Raw genomic sequence first — 21,036 nt, 5'->3', positions numbered from 1 at the left:
TTTCACATTGTGATGTGGTTCAGGTAGAGCATGTGATAAGCTTTAAAACCACCGTCAACCACCCCACCTGGCCTTAAGGTACATTCTCTTAGCCCAGCAGGGCAGGACACAGTGAAGAGGCCCCTTTTCATGCTAAGGAACACAAAAGAACGTGCTGAACAACAGAACTCCTGTGTGATAAGCTGCACAAAGACTACCATTGAGATGAGGTATACACCGAGGCTGTAATCTGATACAAAGCCCAACAGAATAAATAGCAAAAGTCCCATAAACCTGAACAGCCAGGAAGAAACACAGATCAACGGCACGGAACCATGGATCCACAGCCCTCTGGGCTGGCACTAGCTGCAGGAAGGCCTTGGTCTCTCCCTGGTACCTCTGGTAAGTGAAAGCTCTGAGCTACCTTCCAGGGAGCACTCTAACGTGTAGCAAACGGTGAGTACTGAAATCAGACCAAAACCTTACCTTCAGGATCTTGTGCTGGGAACTGAGGGCCCCATATCTGTTCATAGAGTCTTGCTGGAAAAAAAAGAATTAAAATTTAATGGTGCCATTAGGTCCCAGAAAAGCCTCAGGCATGTGAAACACACATCAACACCCGCCCAGGCACTGCATCAGCAGCAAGATAAATACTCAGTAAGGTATGCAGTATTACCAGCAAGTGAGTACAAATTGCAAGCAAGCTGCCCAGCCATAAGAATATTCAGATATTCATCCATGAGTTTCTTCGTGTAACAAGATGACATTCACCCACAGATGAGCAAGCTAAAAGCTGTTCCTCTCCCCCAGCATCTCACCAACAGATGCTCTGAGAAAGGAATAAAACCAGCCTTGTGACTCCAGCAAATGGGATGGGCTGTAACCCTTCCACTGTGCTATCGCACAGGAGGGAGTAAGCAGAACAGCTCTGGCACAACGCAGCCTTAAGATAAAGCAGATCTTCACACATGATCTATCCCTAAGATAAAGCAGATCTTCACACATGATCAGCCTTGCAAGATGGAGTCAGCCAAAGCTGCTTTTAGACCATACATTCTCACCGTCTTTCATACCGCCCAGACAGCAGCCCTGGCCTCATGGCTGTGGTGGTACCACAAAGGTCTTGACCATCCTTACACACATGCAGGAAAATACAGACACTCTGAGGAATAAACTGTACGTACCTTCTCCTTGTTGAGAGCTTCCTGAGCTTCTAATTTATACACTAAAAAATCTAGAAACAGAAGAGAAGACAATTAAATGACCTGGGATTTACAGGGACCTGCATGGGTGTGTTTACTCTTGTACATCAGCTTTAAAGGATGGGGCAGTCTGGAGTGTCTGCGTACTGGGGAGCGTAGGGATGCCAATATTATAGAGTCCTTATAGAGCTCAGCATCTTCAGATCACTTAGAAGTTACTATTTCTAAGGAAAAGCGATCTAATGCCAGGTATAGCTATCACTTCTGAAGTGCTCCAACACGTCAGGATGGGTGCGATCACTCGCAGATTAGACTGAAGACATCTGCAGGAATATAAGAGAACAGAACCCACCTCCCAGCCCACGAGCAATGGAGAAGCCAGCTAACTATTCTCCCCACACAAACCAGCTGTGAGCCTCACCTGGGGAGCATTCACAAACAGCCACACACTGCACTGAAGGCAGAAAACGCTCTGGGTGCCACGTGTGCATCTCCCCACAGGGCTGCCGGAGCGTTGTTTGGCCACTGCTCTGCGAGAGACTTACCTTCCTTGGTCTTCTTGTGCTCCCCTCGCTCCTTCTGCAAGGATCGCTCCAGCCGGGATCTGTGCTCGTACACAACTGGGGAAGCAGAGAGAGGCAGAGCGTGAAATAAACCCTGACATTTCCTCCCAGACATTCTCACCTAAATTCCAGGCCAAGCAAACCAACAGCGCTGAAGCGCACGCACGTTATCTGACACCCTCACATCCTGCGAGTCTCTGCACTCAGGTTTTGCTTTGGAGCCTGGGCTGTGAGCTGGATTTGGCGGCCAGTGGCTGAACTGAACATTTACAGGCCAAGCCCACCTCCAGGCTGAAGACAGCCAGAGCCTTCCAGGCTTTCTGCTCTGCATCAGCAGCGTGTGGGAGAGACGTGTTCTCCCCTTCCACCCCCGTCTCCATCCCAACCATTAACTGGCCCTCAAGGCCACTGAGGAAGAGCGAGCCAGCAGCCCCCTCTCCTACTACACACAAAAGAGCATCTGTGCTCTGCGCAGGGGAGCCGAGAAGGGAGAGGGACGAGGCTGCTTTGTGCAGCAGCCACACGACAAATGGAAGTGCCAGAGAAACCTCCTGATGGATGATGATTTTAATCCGCCCTGACGCCTGAGCGCTAACCAAGAGCTGTCCCTGAGTCCCGGCACTCAGCTGCGAGCAGGCAGCTCCTCCAGCCCCTCCGCACGGAGGCTCCCACGGTGCCACAGCAGCACCACGCTGCAGGCAAGGTTCTGGGGGCAAGTGACACCACGGGCGCTGAACAGTGCCCAGAACAAACGAAGCAAGGGGGGGATATCATCACGTATAAAATAAGATCCAGTCGTGTCATGTGGGAGCAGCAAAGGCCACGCATGCCCTGCCCTAGCAGGCAGTTGCTGCCTGAGAGCAGCCGTCCCAGAGCGAGCAGACACGAGACACAAAGCACCCGTACGTCTAATATTTTAGAGTTGACCACCAGTGGCACGGATGTTGCTCTCAGAGAAGCACAAAGAAGCGCTCAGAGGTAATCCTGGCACCCTAGAAGTCAGCCCAGGACATTTGCCTAAATCACACTGCACACCACCCAGGAACTGCGAGGCCGAGGACGGGACGTACCAGAACCTCACTTTGATGAGGACAGTCCCGCCTTGCCTTACCACGGGCACGTCTGGCACCTTCGTAGCCCCTGAAGGAAAAGCACAAACCACCCAAGAGCAGCACCTTTTTGCCACCCCACCCATTTCTCCCCGGGCAGGGAATTCCAGCCACCCATCTCCTCAGCTGCCTCCTCGGCGGATGAGCAACAACGGGGTGAAGCTCACGGCTTTTGCTGATAAACAACCCAGCGCCAGTCACGTCTCATAACCACGTGTGGGTTTTGAGCCTTCAGACTCCCTGCAAGCGAAGTGAAGCCCAGATGTCAGAGCGAGTTGGTGTTTCTGCACTTTAAATAACTGCCAAGCCTTGAGCAATCCTGCAGGCAGAGCAAGGAGCGAGCAGGGGCTGAGCACGGCACAGTGACGGGAGAGCTGGGTGCGCAAATCCGACATGGCATCGAATAAAGCGTGCTGGAAAAAAATACTCCACAACATCCCCCCTGCGGACACACCTCTCCCAGCCTGTGCTCCGCCACCACTTCCTTCAAAACCTTTGAGGAGCCCGCAGGTAGGATGGTTTGAGTGGTTTCACCACCGCAATCCACACGAGGTCACGCAGTTCTCGTCTCCACCACCTACCCAGCAACGGTACAAGGAGACACCCGCTCATCCTCAGTGCCCCTGCGAGGGCTGTGCGTGGTCTGCGCTGTGCTGGTGGCTTTACAGGAGACTCTCGATGGCTGGGGGTTTGTTCCCTGCTGGAAGGGCCTGTTCTGCCCAGAAAAATAACCTCCAGCTCATTTACCTCTGCGATTTTTAAGCCAAACTCGTGACACTGGCTGGGCCCAAGCCTGGGATTTTTGTAATGCTTCGGTTTACCAGCGGCAGGTCTGTTCATATTTACAGTCGTCTCCAGCAACAACTGAGTGCCTGAGCAAATCAGGGGAACAGGGGGTGGTATTTCAAGCCAGACATAAACTGCTGAGTCCTAAGGGTCTTGCTGATGGCAGTTCAGCTGCTTCCCAAGCCCCCGGGAGCATTACCCCAGCCTGCCAGGTAGGCTGGCAGTCTACACACCGAGGGTCCTGCTCCAAGACGGGAACTGAATCCAAATATCCCGGCATCCCATCGTCCCCCACAGAGCAGCTTCAGAGCTTCCAGGCGGTGACTCGTCCTGGCCTGAAATCAAGGCTCAGCAGTACATGACAGTTGGCTCCTCCTGGAGCACGCTGCTTTTAGCCACTGCAGGTACGAGGACAATTTTTCAGGCTTTACCAGCCTGGGCTCGTGGCACGACAAGCTCAGTCCAACCCCAGAGCGAGGAGCTGTTCCCCGGACACTTTCACACCCAAATCATCTCCCCTGAGCCACCCAATTCCCTCTTCCACCTCTGGCCTCCCTCACAGGGCAGGAAGCGTGGTGCTCTTGCTCAGGAATTCCCAGCCTCCAGCCACGTTATCTCCTTCCTTCTAGCTTCCCTCCCTAACAGAGACAGACATGCCAGCGGTGAGGATCCTTCCCCTGGGCCGGGCCGCTTCCTCGATGCTTTCCTCTGAAGCGAGGCCTTCTCCAAACCATCGCTGCAGAAATACTTACTTGCGCCTAGTCTGGAAGGACGCTTCCCTTGCTGAGCGCAGCGGTAAGCAGCAAGCCCATTGCTGCGGCTGTCCAAGCGTCTGCTTCCGTGACAGCTTTATTTTAAGGCACGCTTTTCCCAGCATCACCCCGAGGGCTTTCCCCGCCCGGCTCGCTACGCGAGCAGGTAAGCACATAAGAGACTGTGAGTGCTTCCTCAACACACGCTGAGAAGCCTTGTTCAACGAGACAGCTGAAACACCTCAGCCACTACCCCCAGAGCCTTGTGAGCTCTGGGCGCTCGTGTTTTTGCTGAGAGCATCTCACTTTCTTGCAGTCTCACCTAGCAGAGCACCTGAGCACAAATATCTGACGCGGTGGGAGCCTCACTCGCACAGGACCAGGCAGTAAACAACTATTTTGTGCAGAAAGCTGCTCAGATAACCCCGAGCTACCAGGTGCTACTGAGCTCACTCAGCACACGCAAGACTAAAGCACAGCAAAGCACCTCCAGCAATAGGCTTGCCATAACACCCGTAGCCAGAAGTCACAATGCAAGCTCCACAAAGCAGACGACTTTTTTAATACGTATTTTTTAAAATATATAAATAGGATAAGCTGAAGTAACCTCCAGCAAGCAAAAAAAAAAAAAAAAAAAGAAATTCTCTCCTCTGCCATTTCTCCGGGTCTGCAGAGCCTGGAGAAGCTGGGTTCAGCTTTGCACAGCTCAGCAGCAGAGCAGTCTCCCCGCTCACCTCTGCGGTGGGACCCAGCTCCAGCCCAGCAGGCCGAAATGGCACTTCCAGCTCGAGCAGACAGGAAGCCAGGAAGTCTTTAACAATTCGCAGCTACAAGAGGGAGTGGAGGGTGGTCAGTGTCTAAATCCAGGCTGGAATCCAGCCAGGACTCAGCGCTAAAGCACTGTCACCTGCTGCCAAATGAGCTAAAAATGCAGAGCTGGAACAATGAAATCCCTTGCAGTGCCTTGCCTTTGGGAAGGGAGAACAGGCCAGGCCTTCCACAGACATGCTCTCATTTTACAAGACCTCAGAAAGCAGGGTGACTGCGTGAAGGGACTGTTATCTCAGCTGTACGGAGATAAACATCTGCCAGGGAGAGTTTAGGAGATCCATGACGGGAAGAGAGCGATTCCAGCCTTGCAGACAGGCTCAGCTAATCACCTACAAAGAGCTTTCTTCTCAGTCGCTCTCCTTGTTACAGAGAAACCCTCCTGCCAGCCCCCATCCAGCCACATCACAGCTAACAACCCGCAGCACCAGGCACTTGGGCAGCAGCCCTGCTGCAGAGCAGAGCCCCCAAAGCCCAGCCCTTAAAGCAGAGCCCAGTATCCGGCAAGGAGGCTCCACGCAGGCTCAGACACCTCCGACCCTCCCCGCAGGAGCACGAGGGATGCAGGGACGGAGAAGCCCGGCAGATTCCTCCTCGATGCCACCTGGAGCACGAGAGGGGCAGCAAGCTGCCCGGTGCGGTGGGTGCCTGCCAGCAGCAGGCTCCAGGAGGCTGAGCGGGTCACACGCCGACGACAGCACCTCCCTTCTCATCACGCCGCGTGTTTTACCCTGCGGCAAGGTCAGCAGCTGCTTTGCTCTTATTTCGAGAGAGAAGACGAGGTCCGCTCCCTGGCTGTGTGTGGGACAGGCACTGCTGTTTCACAGCAGCTCTGGACGTCCCTCTCCACTCCCTCCTCCGCTCGATTTCCCTTTCACTCGCTCCCAGCCCAACCCCTGCCCTTTCCAGCTTTATTTGGAGGCAGCCAGAAGCATTAACCGCATCTTGTGCTCGAGCCTAAGAGGAGTAGGAAACAAACAGCACTGAATTCCACCCCATAACACATCCTCCTTTTGTAGGGCTGGAAAGACGAATCGGACGCCGCAGACAAACAGCAATTCAAGTCTCACTCCAAGCCAGCACCAAGGAGAGCCCCGGGGTGCTGGCACCCAGCTCCCTGCTCAGCAGCCGGCACCGCCAGCTGCGCAGGGCCACGGCCGGGTGTGCAGGATGCGGCTGCACGGAGGTGGCCCCTATTTAGGGACTGCCTCTCCCAAATCCTAAAAGAAGCTTCGCCTCTTAAAACTGTTGGACAAGTGTCTTCTCAAAATAAAAAGGGTATCCATGGCAACGACTGTATTTAGGAACGGGAGGGCTGGCAGAGGGTTAGAAACCCCAGCAACGGGCCACAGCACTGCTGCTCAAACATATTTGGGTGGAAAAAAAAAAATATTATGAGCCTGTCTCAGCTGCTGGCTGGAGCGTGCTGTTCCCAGAACCGGGGTTCCCTGAGGCTGTTGCTGTCGGCTCGTTCCTTGAAGCAGCCCCTCTCCAAGCGATGCCAGGAGGGGATGGGGACAAGCTTCTGCCCTGCTGATCTCGGCGTCTCAAACACAGGATGCAGGTGGGGACTGCAGTGGCTGGGACTGTGCAGCACGTCAGGAGCTGTGGGTGTTTAAATGCCTCGTGACAGAGTGAGAAGAAAAGGAAACAAAACGTAAGGGAATAGCAGTAAACCTATACACTTGATGGATCAATTCAAAACATTGCTTCTTTAAAGCATGTTTCCTTGAGAGACAAACACGCACATCACTTTGCTTCCCCACTTCTGCTGGAAATACAGAGCCCTGAGCACAAGAAGCTCAAGTTAAATTCGCATCACAACACTGCACACAAAGCCACCTGAAAAGGTTTAACCCAGAAGACACATCTTGAGCCACAAACCTGCAGAACTCCCCAGCAATACAGCCTACAGAACCAACGTCACCGTCCGTGTGAGCAGAGGCCATAACAGACACCCCACGCTTGATTCCAGCCCAAGGAAGAGCTCTGGATTTAAACACCATAATCTAATCCCGCTCGCTCTGTGAAAAAGCATTAAATCGGCCTCCTGACCTTGAGGCATCAGCACCAGCCACATGCAAACAGCATCTTGTCCACGTAAGACTCGTTCTGTGGGCACTCAGAATAACCCATCCTCCAGCACTACACACAGCCACGGGCTACCAAAGAGCGAATTCCTCCCCGGCTGCTCCGCAGGAAGCTCAGCAAACCCCTCCACGGAGCCCAAGTCTAGCGAGAGGTGCTGGCACTGCGGCTCGGGCAGACGGGGAAGTCTCAGACGTCCAGACTAGCCAAAGGAGAGAGAGTTCAGCAGTGGGACAACGTAACGTGACTGCAGCCTTCCCTGCTGGAATGTCTCTGGCTAAAACGTCATTCTCCCACAGGCAGGCATCTCTGCAAGCAGGACAAACGGGGGGGGGGAGAAAGCGGAGGGAGGCACACACACACCACGCGTGCCTTCCAGCGGCTCTCGCCAGAGGAACCAGCGCTCCTGCCACCACAACAGCCCAGAGCGGGTAAGGGGGCTCAAAAAGCCAACTCATTGCCTCCCCTGATTTTTATTTATTTTTTTTAAAGATGCTCTAAGCACCGAGCTTCCAATCAGCCCCAAACAAGCTGGCAGGAGTCACAGACCGATCTCTTGAGAAGATGGGTTTATTTTCTCACAAAGGTAACAGACAGTACGACAACAAACTTTACTAGAGGGCCCCCTGCCTATTTATTCACTTTCTGGTCCTGGCCAGAGAGCGCAGCCAGGTCTCGGAGCCTGCCCCACGAGTCTATGCAAGCCCTGTTTGTATTTTTACTGCTTCACATTTAGATCCATGCAGGACTAGCCAAAGGGAGCTGTGGGGAGATATGAGCTAGGCAGGACACAGCTGAACTCCCCACCCCAGCACACGCCGTCCCCTTGCTGCTGTGTGCAGCAATTCAGACTCCAGGCTGAGGAACTCCAGAAAGCAAGGGGGGGGGAAAGAAACAGGGGACATCTTCCTAGAGCCCTTTAGAAGTCAAACCTCACTCCACAAACGCTCCCGCCTGTCACTGGGCTGCGGGGAAGCAAAGGAAGCTCGGAAGGCACGGACACAGCCAGTCACTCACCTTGGAGCTGGGCAGACAGCGCTTCCTGCTGCTGCTTGTATTTCTGGGCCAGGGCTTCAGCACTCCTCACCTTCTGCTGCAAGTGATGGTACAGGAAAACTCCCGAGCCTAAGCACACCACTGCCAGCAGGCAAAACCCGGTCTGCAGGAGCCCCTTCTGCCTCCTCGAGCACATGCCCGTGCCCATGATGGGGCTGAAGCAAAGCAATGCAGCGCTGCCTCCCTGGTGTTGCTACAGCATCTGATTTTTTTTTTTTTAATTTTTTTTCCCCGCAGACAGCTCCTTTCCTCCACAAATCCCGTCGGTTACCCTCTGCCAGGTTCGATCCAAGTCTCAATCCGCTCCTCCCCAGCCCTCAAAGCAGCAGAGGATGCTCCAGAAGCGGGTTATTCCTCATCGCCCGGGGGAGAGGAGCGCAGGCGACCGCCGCTGGCCGAGCAGAGCCGCATCCTTCAGCTGCGAACCGCCGTGGGGTCCAGCCCGGGAGGCGGCGGGGGGCTGCCGGGGGGACCCTGCGGAGGAGGAGAGAAAGTTTTTGCTTCCCATGTGCTGCAGGAGGAGGAGGAGGAGGACGAGAGGGGGGGCAGCCGTGGCGCTGGGCTCGTCCCACCTCCCCCTCTCCAGCACCGACCGGAAAAAATAAGCCGTGGGCTGAGGAGTGCTCCTGCTCCCTCCCTCCGCTTTCCTCCCCGCCTGCCGGCGGATGCCAAGGGGAAGCCGCAGCCCCAGGGCCGCCAGAGGGGCTGGGGGGCTGCCCGGGGAGCCCCCCAATGTCCTGGGGGTCTCCCTCAGGGTCTCCCTCAGCACCCCAGGGGCACGGGGAGCCAGCATGGCACCTCCACCCCAAAGCAGCTTGAGCCACCCGCTGCCCCCGGTTGCTCTCCGCTCCCCTTTCTGCACCGCGGGCACCTGTTGCTACCAGGAGGCAGCTGAGGGACGTTTGCCTCGGCTAACAGGGAGGACCAACCTCCAAACCCTAAGGGGTTTAAGAGCAGGGCTTTCTTCTCAGGAAAACACAAGCCTGCAAAGGCCTGAGGACGGCAGAAGGGTGTGAGATGCGTTTTCAAGGTGCTCCGAGCAGCTGTCGCCTTTCCTAAAGACGTGCCTTAACGCGGGCTGTTCTTTCCTGGCAGAGCCCAGCCTGCTCCAGCCTGGCAGGGGAAGGTGTGCAGCTGGGCAGGAGCAGGAGGGAGCAGCCCTGGCGCCCGGGACACGCACACGCGGCTTGCTTTTGGCACCGTGCTGAGCTCAGCCCGAGCGCTGAAGGCCCCCGGTGTGGGGTGAGCCTTGCCCGCACCAGCAGCCCCGCTGCCAGGTTGGCTCGTCCCTTATCGGAGCTCGCAGGGACGCTTCCTCTGGAGTTCTGCCAAGCTCCGTGTTTCAGGCATCTGGAGAATAAGCAAAATTCATAACAATTAATGCTTCAGCAGCCATTCCCCCCCCAAGAGTCAGGCGCAGCTTTACAAACGTTAATCAAAGGAGCTTTACAGCGCTGCTGGGAAAGAGCAGGATGGCATCCCCCTGCCTCCGAGACGTGCAGATGGGGACATGGAGGCACGGCACCCTCTGAGGTTACGGTTTATCCAAAGTAACTAAGTTTTTAAAGTCAATTTTTAAGCATTTTAATCAGATCTGGTATGCCTTTTGAGGTGTCCGCCAGCAGAAGGGCGAGACAGCCGACGGGAAGTCAGGTGATCTGGCTAACAGGCCTGGCTCCGGGCACGGCTTCCGAAGGAAAAAAACACACCTTTTTTTAATGAATTAACTGATTATTCCAGACTGACACAGTGGAACGTGAAACTGCTGAGGTTTAACGCTCAGCTCTTTCTGAGACCCAGAATCCCCCTACCATGATGCTGCCTGTGTCTGCCACAGACCCTTTGAGGTGGGACCGCGGTGATCCCGTTGCTGACTGAGGCATCCTCCCACACCGCGCAGCCCCTGTGCACCCCACAGCCTTGCCGTCCAACTGCTTCTCGGCACGAATGTCCTGGGGGGGTTGTTGGATGCTTCAGCATCTCCCCAGGCTGTTTGTCAGGAGCTGGAATGTCTTTTGTCTGCGTCTTGAGGACTGGGGAGGCAGCCTGGGGAAAGAGGGATTTGAGTCTCAGTTTTGCTTCTATTCAGCACATTCTTTTTTTTTTTTTTTTTGCCTGCTCTCATTAATTACTTCCTCATGTGCTGGTTCCTGCCTGAGAAGCACTGGGGATTCCTGAGGTTTTGACAGAGAGGACTCTGGAAAAGGTTAAAATCCTGATTTCGGGAACGGCGATCTGAGAGGGCTTTGGTTGACGGAGTTGCTGCGATCCAGCACTTCTCTACCACTGTAACGAACTCACTTACGGATTTAGCTCCACATTTCTGTACCAGATCCAGGGCCAGAGGAACAGAGCAGCCCCAGCAGAGAGCAAAAGGGTTTGCTGCTCTGCCAGTGTGTTTGTGCTGCGTGGCCTGCCAGTGGAATCCCCACGGGCTGTGAGCTGAGCCCACGTCCCAGCAGGCAGGGACAAAATCCTCCCTTTCGGTCCTGCTCTTCCACATCCAAACAGCACCAGGGCCCTCGGCTTCAGCTGCTCTTCTGAGACTCCTCTCGTTTTTAGGAGAAGCTAAACAACTGCAGGAGCCCAAGGAGGTAGGGGCACTCCACAGAAACAGCCCAGAGAACAAGGGGACATCGGGATGAGATTACAAACTTAGTTTGGATAGTTACCTGCCATTCTCTTCTGCATTTTTTTGTTAAATGTGCCCTTTTCCTTTGCCTTCCTTGAGCACATTGCTACAACTTCCCACATCTCGAAAGGTGCACAGCCACGAGGCATGAGTGTTTTCACGGGGATACAGAGGAGAAGCACCCTGAGCTAAACAAACCGACCAGAGGTGACAGCTCTCTTCAAATCCGTCTCCAACCCCTTTGTTTCTCTGGGATTATCTGATCATCTCCTTTTGCCTTCTTTAATCTGATGGGTGATCGCATCTGATGATAGCTTTAAAATAATAATCGGAGCAAACCAAGCGGTTCCCATCGGGACTGTAGGTACTTTAAAAAAATGCCACTTTTTCCCCTGTAGAGCTAGCCATGAGTATCAACCATCTGCACAAACATTACAGTCCTGGAAAGCTCCATCATTTTAATCAGAGCTTTGGAGGCAGTAGCAGGCATTTAATCGGCTGTGGGCATGTTTTCAACCAGGTTATATAAATGCTGTCAAGAAACCAAGTGTCTAAAAAAGACGCCTGGAAGAAATGTACCTTAGTGCTAGGAGGAGTGCTGGGAATACCCAAGTATTGGAGGGCACGGGCTGAGCAGTGTATGAGAGATGATGGGCACAAAGGTTTAACAAATCGAGTTCGCATCTGCGTATGTACGTGCACGAATTTCTAGCATTAGAAGTGTCTGCATGTCATGCATTTCCTGCCATGGCGTGGGGTTGGAACTAGAGGATCTTTAAGGTCCCTTCCAACCCGAGCCACCCCACGATTCTCCGAGGTGCCTGTCCGAGCACACACACACATTCCCAATTCATTTCCTGCAAGAGAGAAAAACGCCCTAAATCAAACCGCTCCCAGGGGCAGCTCTCAGCTCAGCCTCTCCAGCGCTAGGGGTTGGGAAAGCTGAAGCTCTCCTTCCTTCCTGTAACAAGCAGTGACAGCTTCTAATGAGGATCCATCAGAAGGTGCCCGGGGAACCCATGGGGCCATTTCTCCGAACGCATTGTCTGCATTATTTTTTGCCTTCAAAAGCATGCTGGCCCTGCCATCTCGGTTATCTCCCCCAATCTACGTGTGTACCTCGAGCCACATCCCAGCTTAAAAGTAAGGGTATGAGATCTGAGGAAACCCCGAAGCTCTCACAGCCCTGCCAGACCCTGGTGCAAGAGCTGAGTCAGGTGTGGGCATGGCCATAATACAGGGAAAGCGAACGAGGGGAACATAAACCTGACTTTTTGAGGTTCAAGGTCAAACTCATCATCTAGAAGAGTGCTGCACAGAAAGTGGAGCTCCAGGTTTACACCCACGAACTACCAGAAGCAGCATCAACGCAGGCAGCAGGCGACACAAGCAGAAAGCTACCACCCACCTGTAAAGGCTGTTGGCAACCTCTAGACCACAACACGTATTTTCAGCATAGAGCAATCAAAGCACAGAGCAAGTAAGCTCCTTGAGGCCCTGAACGATCACACCTCAACCCCGGTTTAGGGTACAGCAGCGTTCCCGGTCCTCCAGTAAGACCACGGCTCTCCAGCTGTTGTCTTCATTTTTTTCTACTGAGAAGCACCCATCAAAACCCTAGCAGGAAATGGTTGCTGTCTGCATATTTTGGCATGTTGCTTGCTACTTTCTTTAAAACATCAGCTCCCAGCATCAAAGGATTATTGGAGGAAGTCATTATTCTTTCAAAAAATCTATATTCCAAGCGCTTACAGTGAAAATAAAGGTCCACAACATGAACTGTTGCATCTTAATTCCTTTGGAAAAAGAAAGCACCTCTTAACTCGACATCCTCTTTCACAGTTCGGACTGGTTCCTGCAAAGAGGGCACCTTGCCTTGAGCGAGAGGAAGCTTCACTGAACCTGGCATTTGGGTTCCTTTTTAAGCAAAACCAATGAGGACTGGTTTCACAGGGATGAAACAAGAAGGGGCAAAGAGCATATCCTCTCTAGAAAGTGCATCATAGTACAGTTAGAGCCCTGTGACTGTCGCTGCTTTGTTTTCAGTTTCTGCAGTGCACAAGAAGTGGTTTTGCACCAAGTTTTTCTTGCCTTACCAAGGTGCTGACAGCATCGTTATTAGAGCCAGGGAACATTCCAACTCTGAAAGGGAATAGAAATGCAGTTTGCCAGAAAACAATAGCAAGCTGGCAAAGGGGGTTTTGTTTGTTTCTGTAGGTGCTGCTAACCTCGCCTCCGCCTCCCTCACGGGGCTCTACCACCAGTCAGCCCTCCTTTCCCCAGGGGACAAAGACCCATTGTACTGCTAAACCCTCCAGGGCTGCCGGGGCTGGCCCAAAGCTCTGCAGCTTCATGCCTTTGGGGCCCAGCTGGTGGTGTAACACAGGTATTTGCTTTTGCAAATGCTATTGTGCCCCACTTGTCCTGCACATAGATAATGGGAACTTGGTCCAAGTGTTTTCGGCAGGAAAATACCTTGTTGAGTCTGAAGTCCACATTGCAGAGCAGTGAGAAGAGGATCTCATTAATCGCTCCACTGTGGCTAGCTGCGAATCCTTCTAAGGTGACTGTCTTCAGCAGCCTCCTTCCAGGTGTGCGCCCCCAGCTGGCACGGGATGGATGTTTGATAGCAAGAATTCAACCTGGAGAACAACCAGGGCATGGAGCGATAGAAATGGAAATCAGCTCCTGTTCTATATTAAGCTGTCAAAAAGTCTCTCCATGGCCAACAATCAAGTTGACACTAAACTAGTTACGGAAAGACCTCTAAATACGAAAAATTGTTACCTGCCTGTATTTCCAGCTCTACTTGTCTGACCAGCCCAGAAGTCTCAAAGCATTATTGCCCATTTGCCTCCCTGCACTAATACCAGAGGCCGTATTTGGAGATAAAATCTGCAGAAGTGCCTGTTACTCTCATAGATCCTGTGGCTGTACACACAAACAGCCAATTTGGCATGCAGGCACTCAGCTCTTGCACGAAAATGCATGTTCTAGCCAGCACTGCCTGCAAACTCAACCTCAAGGAGCAATTACAGTCACATAAACTCTCTTTCTTATGTAACGCTAAGTAACAAACCTCATGGAAAGTGACTCTGCAGGCTCTGTTTATGTGATTTAGAAACTGGAAAAGCCCCTTTGGGGCAAACGAATTCAAGCCCCTCTTGTCCAGACGAGGAGGGACTGTTAATGGCTAGTTTGACAGTGCACTGTCCAGCACCCTGAGGAACACAGCACTGGACAGTGATCCTGATACTCAAGCTTTTTTCTCTTTGAAACCTTTCCAGTTACTCCCCTATTTCCTTGCTCCTTGCTTATTTACCCGCTCAGGCGGTAGCGTCCCCTCTGACAAGTCTCTCAGTGTCTGCAGCAGCACGAGGATTTCATGGCCTGGGTTTCCAGCTGCTGCACGAGCAAAGCCAGCGCTTGCAAAGATCTCTAAACCTGGACTTGCAACGGGCTCCAAGCCTTCGTTAAAGACTGGAAAGGCGTTGTTGCTTTGCCTGTGTTTACTTTTAAAAATGGACACAGTTTTAAGAAAGGATTTGGCAACATTTGCAGCAAGAGAACTATTTCATACAGAGATTGTGTACACACCATACTAAGTACAGCCAGAGAGGCAGAAGGACCTCGTTCCCCTTGGAGCAGGGAGGTTCAATGCCAAATGTTCATTTACAGCCACACGGAACTTGACCTCAGGTACGTGAATAAGTTGCTTAAGTAATTGCAGCAGCGGGAAAGAAACAAAAAAAAGAAAAGGAGGTTTAGTTTCCTTCTCTGCTCTGTGGCTGGGAAAACAAAGCAAGGACTGGATACATCACTGGTGTAATCCCACTGACTTACTGCAGTCACACTCGGGATCACTTTGGGATATCGATGGCTACATTAATGCTGCAAGATGCTGCACTCCCAGGCTTTCCCAAGCATTTGCATTCTGATGTGGTAGAAATTCATGCCATAACAGAGCACTGTGAATCTTAAGATAATAAAGAGGCAAAGCTGCCTGCTGTTACCACTGCTAGCTAATTATAGCAGCACGGACAGACTTCCCTTACAGAATTCCATATGCCATATTCAGCCAGCATGACAAATTAACTGTGTTAAAGAGGAAAGGCTGAGAAAACATTGCTGATTTTGAAATCCTCTAACACTAGGGGTAGAAATAGAGGAAGCAACTGAATGACCATTTGCCTGTTTTTATCATCCAGCCCTCCCTCTCGTCTGTAGGTGTGCATCTGCTGACGTGGGTGGGATGGAAGGCAGGGGAAGAACTCACCGTTTGGCAATTCATTAAGAGTTTCCTCGTTGGACCCTTCCACTCCACCTTGGGCTGCGGGCACAGAGCCATCGCAGACCTCCACCAGTCTTCCACCTGGCACTCCTGGGACACAGCAAAGGCCGGAAGACTGGATGAAACAGACAGGTCCAGTATTCCTTATTTTTCAGTGGTGCTCAGCACCGGAGGGAGTTTGACTTAGATATGTCTACAGCAGCCACTGTAGGGAGAGGGAACCTCAGATGGGCTTTAAGCAGCAGAACTGAACTGCTGGCACACGCAGGTAGCACTTGCAGATAACGCATCAGTCCTAACGAGTGAGGAACCAGCCGCTGCTTAGAGTGAGCATCCAGCACCCAGCCACAGGAACTTGCAGCACCACAGCATCCACAGCTGCCAGGGGCTCTGGACTGCCTCCATCTAGAAGTTGCCAAGAAGGCAGCGCTGGTGCACACGCCTTCCGTAGGACCAGCTTCAGAGCATCCTTCTCCAGATGGCATCACTGCAGCACAGCTGGCAGGCAGGTGGTTGCTTGCTAGCCAGAGGCTGGAGCACTGCTGGGACAAACTACGGCTGTTTCCATGAAAAGAGGGAGGCCACCCAGCCTGTGCCCTCCCCAGAAGAGTGTAGTCAGAGGAATTTTGCACTGAGGGCACCACAGGGGCTGATACCGACCCCTCACACAGGGAGAAGTCCCCAGTTTGTCACCTGAGCAGCAGAACTACTCTTAATTCTTCTCTGTATATAACGCCTTTTTTAGGGAAGTGTGAAACTGGTCCCCAGGTACCAGCAAGTCCATTTGGCTGCTCCTTTAACCGGCCAAGCAATGCCCCCTCTGTTAACTCGCAAGATGCCAAGACCACATTGCTGCTTGGACACGGGGAGCGGCGAGGACGTGCTTTGCTAAGATGGGATTGTTCTGGGTGGCTGACCCAGCAGCTCTGGCAGAGTCACTGCCTCTCTGTTTTCATGTTCTTCCCCTCTTTTTATTCTCTGCAGAATTCTGGTTTATTTACTGCCAGTGCTGATACATCGCTGACGGGAGAGCTGTGACCCAACGCATCACTTCTTCCGCAGTACTCCACAGCAGTACAGGGGGATCGGATCCTGACGCAACGTTGGTTCGGTGAGGAGCACGGGATAAGAGGATAGATCCTCCTCTTCTCGTTTTACAGATGAAACTGAGGCAGAGACTGCTTTTTATAGGGCTCCAGGGAACTGGATGAAATTCAGAAGCAGAGAAGAGTGCTTCTCCGCACACCATGGCAGAACAATTACCCAGCTTTGTCCCCAGGCGGAATACATGACACCATTATATTTATTTGCCATTTGCCTTATTGATGGCAGGCTCCATCCAGCATATTCTTTGCAGAATTTCTTAGCAAGTGTTTTAAAGTTTCCCCTGAGATTTCAATTTGATGTATGAAGATCCAGGCTGCCTCTGGTGCTTTTTATCAGTGACTGGGCTGCAAAAAGCAGGATGGCGAAGGACTGCCAGCTCAGTGAGTCAGCGGACTGTGCAAGCACACATGGTCAGAGAACTTCAGCCACACAAGTGTCAAGCAGGGCCCCTTTAGTAGCTTTTAGTTCTATTTACGCCCCAATTCTATCTGTACCTTTCCTTATATATTTTTAAAAGCAGCAGAGAACTGAGTCTAATCCTGCTGCTCTCAAGATGCCCCTTTATTGCCTGGCTCATCTGCCAGCAAGTCTCACGCCGTCCCCCCTTTCCTGAATGTGAGAACCAGGAAGGAATATATGCCTCAACAGGCGGGCTGCTGAGAGGCTCGTTTGGCTGAGAAGCTCCAAACTCAAGACTGTCACCCTGGGATCACGGGGGGACGGCCACTAAATCACTTCCTTCTCTTCTGCAAGACAAAAGCCAGAGGCAGTGACCACGTGTCTTGCTTGCTTGCCACTTAAGGCTGATAAGCAAGTTTCTCTTCAGTGGTGTGAGACTGCCCCTTATCTTCTTCAGGCCACCATATATAGGCTAAAGGGAGCTAAAGCAAAATAGTTCTATTTAAAATTCGCAGTCAAGAGCTCTTCTAGAGTCACAGAGCGGGCCAGAGGAGCTTCAGTCTACACTATCAGCACTTCAGAGGACACAGACAGCAGCAGGCAAAAGCTAGGAAACTTTTAACAGAAGGGTGCCTGTCCTTGCAAACAGGAGCAATCCAACTCTGTTTCTTCGGATGAGGACAGCTTGACCAGCCAACGAGCTGTCCTTCAGTGATCCTCATTAAAGTTTCTGTCTAACCTTCACACTGTTGTCATCCCTGCATGATCTTTTTGTGGATTTTTTTCTTTCTTTTTTTTTTTTAATGCTCTACTATTTTAATTTCTGTGAGATGCTGGGAGCTGAGCTAACTTTCCTAAGGACCCTGTTGTGTCCACCGGTTCATTGTAAAACAACGAAGGCAAGACATTTCCTCCATTGTCTTTCAGCTTATATGGGATTAAAATGCTGTGTGTTTCTTGGTTCTATTTTCCACTTCATTTGTATTTGTGAAAATGACCGTGTAATGGCAACACAGAATCTGGCACAGATGAGTCTTTATGTCCTTTGTCAACAGAAACTACCAGTACTGTTTCCAGTTATTCATGGTATTGTGCTGTATTTTTGAGCAGAACAGTCCAACACACCCAGCACTAACATTTTTAGTGTGAACCAAAGGTAAGTGTCTCCTCTTCTGAACCAATGAAACTACTTTCACCTTCCCTAGACATTATTTTTAAACAAATGAATGCAGACAAGTTCCACAGAGTGCTGGAAACCTTTCCAAGCAGCTTTTGAAACACCTGATGCAAAACACTAAAAACAATCATCACCGTCTTGGTCTTATTTCCCCAAATGATTTCTTTAATGATCACAGGCCAATTATACGACATTGCTTTCAATTACGCCAGTACAAAACTGGAAAATCTCCACCAAATTCAAGAGTTACCAGATTTACACCCATGCAGGTCACACAAAGCTGGACCCACACTTTGCCTATTATTTATCGGTTACCTCATTTGCCTTTATGTTTATTGGATACAGATGGTGTCCCAAGACAGACACAGTCCTTTTAACGTATACATCTATTAGCTTTGCAAAGACTCCTGGCTTATTTTAAATCTCCTGTTGTTTAGACTGGCTCCTGAAAGGCCAAGGCTCGAGACATCAGGAAGCAATTTGGATGTTAGAATCTCAAGGATTTAAACCCTAAGGCCTGTATTAACCTGGAGTCATACTTCTTCCAGTAAGAGATGTGGGTTAAAAAATCAGGATAGCTCTTTTTCAGTGCTAAAAGTTGTTGGCAAGGAACAAAGAGGAATTCCCCTAGGGTGTGGATTCTATTAGGCTATGCTTTCATTTGCTTCAGAGGAGAGACCTAGATGTGATGATTTAACTTACTCGGAGTTAATTCCCAAAGCTTGGTATTGGATGTAGGTCACTTTCTGGCTTGTTTTGAGACTCAGATGGGTTTGAAATACTGCAATTTTCACTAAAGAGCAGAAGCCACACATATCCTTTCTGTTCTATACAGGTCATTGCCTCTGAAGGCAGTGCCACAAGGTGTAATCATAACCTCAGCACACATTTGCAACGTGTGAGCCAGGGAAAGCTGCCATTTCCAGGCTTTGCTTTTAAGGAGAGAATTCCCTGAACCAGTCTTTCCACATGCAAATTCCTGTATTAAGCATTCAAAATAGGCACTGCAGGACATAGATGCTGGCCAAAGCATCTTATATATGACTTGAAGACACCTCTTGGATAACCTGTTTTCCCCTCAACAGACTTTTTTTTTTAGAAAGTCCTGTTCAGTCACCTTCAAGGATTATCCGTAGATTTCTGCTGCTGATACTACCATCATGGAGGCATCTACCCACATGGCCCAAGGTTCGCAGGTGCATGTCAGTAAGCTGCAAAATGTTAAGAGGAGCTCTTTTGTAAGACAGGCTTCTTAATAGAGCTAAATCCATGGAGATTGGCTGACGCTGAAGTGGCCTTCCATGTCTGTTAGATAAAAGGCCTAGAGCAGAAGCCTGCAGCCTGTGACTATTTCTGTGTAACAGCGGCATCCAGTGGGCAAAAAGAGATTCCCAGCAAAATATTTGAGAAATCAGGATGTGACCATGTAAGAGCAGAGGTTTCTCTCCCATATCCAGAGCTGTTTCCCTCTCTCTCTCCCTCCTTAGCGTCATTATCTATTCCACATTGTAGCAGAGATGCTAGTGACACTGATGTGGCTAGAGCCAGATCTATGGAAACAATTCTACCACAACCAAAGCCACAAAGTCACACTGAAAAAAAATAAACTAAAAAAAGGTCAGAATATATAATCCAAGTGAAATACTCATCTTACTAGATTTATTCCTCTGAACAACTGGATGAGACTTCCAGGTGGCAGAGCTGGTCACAGATGGTGCTTCTGTTGTCTAGTTTAGTCTTGCAGGCAACTGATTGTTCACAGTACTTGGACACGTTTTCTGTAGGAAAATAATACAACAAAAATCAGTACTGGACCCTCTGGAAGGGGAAGGTGCTATTTTATAAAATGTCCAACTAAAGCCTTGCACTCAGTCCGTCAGATTTCATTCACTCCCTTTCACATTTACCCAAACATACGTGATTAAGTGGTCTGGCGAACACCACTTTTACACAACACAGAGGACAAGAGACCTGACTGCTCAGTCCTCCTCTTCGGCTTTTTTCAAATGGCAATGAAAAGCTTGGTTTTAGACAGGTCTTTGTTACGGTAGCTGCTAGAATACTGTGACTTTTTTGTGTCAGAATTTTGCCCTCTTCAGTCTTCACGAGCTCCAGCCAACGCTGCTGCCCATTGTCTTTGTTCCCACCTTACGGATTTTAGGGCCCTGGACAGCCCTCCTGATGGGCTAGCAGGGAAGGGAATGGCAGATGTGATGGTTTATGATCTTGCTGCCATATTCCGGTTGTGAGTGCGGGATCTCATGGCATGAAGGTTTGACAGCCCGATTAGGAGGTGTCTGGCCTCAGCAGTGGAAGAGGAGATGGAGTGGGCTCTGCTGCACGGACAACAGCTCCACAGGAGCGTGTTACCAGTGTCATCAGTGGAGAGAAGCAATGCAAATTCATGCCTCTCTGAGGAGGAAATCATTATAAATGCAGTAACAACACCTCGTGCTTTTAGGCTCACCCATTTTGAATATGAGTGTCAGCAAGGCCCCAGCTGGGCTGCCTTTCTTTGCCGAGGAGACATTCCTGGTGGGAAGCTGAGCCTCTCCAAGCCCTCCTGACCACCCGCAGAGCCAAGTGACACAGCACCTTGCTGGGTCTGACGCCGAATCCCCAAATCTCCCTCACAGCGGACTAGCTTACCCTCAAATGTAACACTCAAACGTTTAACAAACGCACCTGGGACCTTATAACTGCATTTTTTTTCCAGTCAGAAGAGCCCACGGACTTCAGTGGCCATTCTGCTTGGGCAGAGACGACCCCCAGTGTTTATTTTCGACGCTATGAAGGGATCTGAGGCACAGAACTCAGACGCGGCAGGGGCAGGGGCTCGGAGAGGAGACCATGAGGTCAGGTGACAGGACCCTGAGGAGCGGGGCCCAGCGCGGGCCCTGCCCCAGCCACCACAGGAGCCCCCATCGCGCCCACCCCCGGGGCCCCGCGCTGCCGCTGCCTCACGGGACTTGTAGTCAGCGCCCCCCCGAACGAGGAGCGGCACCGGGGCGAGGAACTAGGAACTACACCTCCCAGCATGAGCCGAGCTGCGAGAGGCCTGGGCGGG

General features: G+C 51.4%; 1 protein-coding gene across 3 annotated transcripts in view; it reads right to left on the bottom strand.

Annotated features, from left to right (window-relative positions):
• The window catches only part of LOC118253293 (Golgi integral membrane protein 4-like), a 29,543-nt gene extending 20,571 nt beyond the window's left edge, over window positions 1-8,972 (bottom strand). For 2 of the 3 annotated variants that reach the window (XM_035557513.2, XM_035557512.2), the window contains exons 1-4: window positions 8,325-8,951; window positions 1,727-1,801; window positions 1,164-1,213; window positions 466-519 (exon numbers count right to left, since the gene is read on the bottom strand). In XM_035557513.2, the coding sequence (XP_035413406.1) occupies window positions 466-519; window positions 1,164-1,213; window positions 1,727-1,801; window positions 8,325-8,511 (366 nt within the window). In that variant the 5' untranslated portion in view covers window positions 8,512-8,951. The other variant, XM_050714872.1, reaches the window with a different exon arrangement.
• Window positions 8,973-21,036: the final 12,064 nt, after the last annotated feature.

Source organism: Cygnus atratus, chromosome 21 (genome assembly GCF_013377495.2).
Source record: "Cygnus atratus isolate AKBS03 ecotype Queensland, Australia chromosome 21, CAtr_DNAZoo_HiC_assembly, whole genome shotgun sequence".
NCBI lineage: Eukaryota > Metazoa > Chordata > Aves > Anseriformes > Anatidae > Cygnus > Cygnus atratus.
The sequence above is the reverse complement of the archived record's forward strand: the minus strand, read 5'-3'. Positions and strand labels throughout refer to the sequence as shown.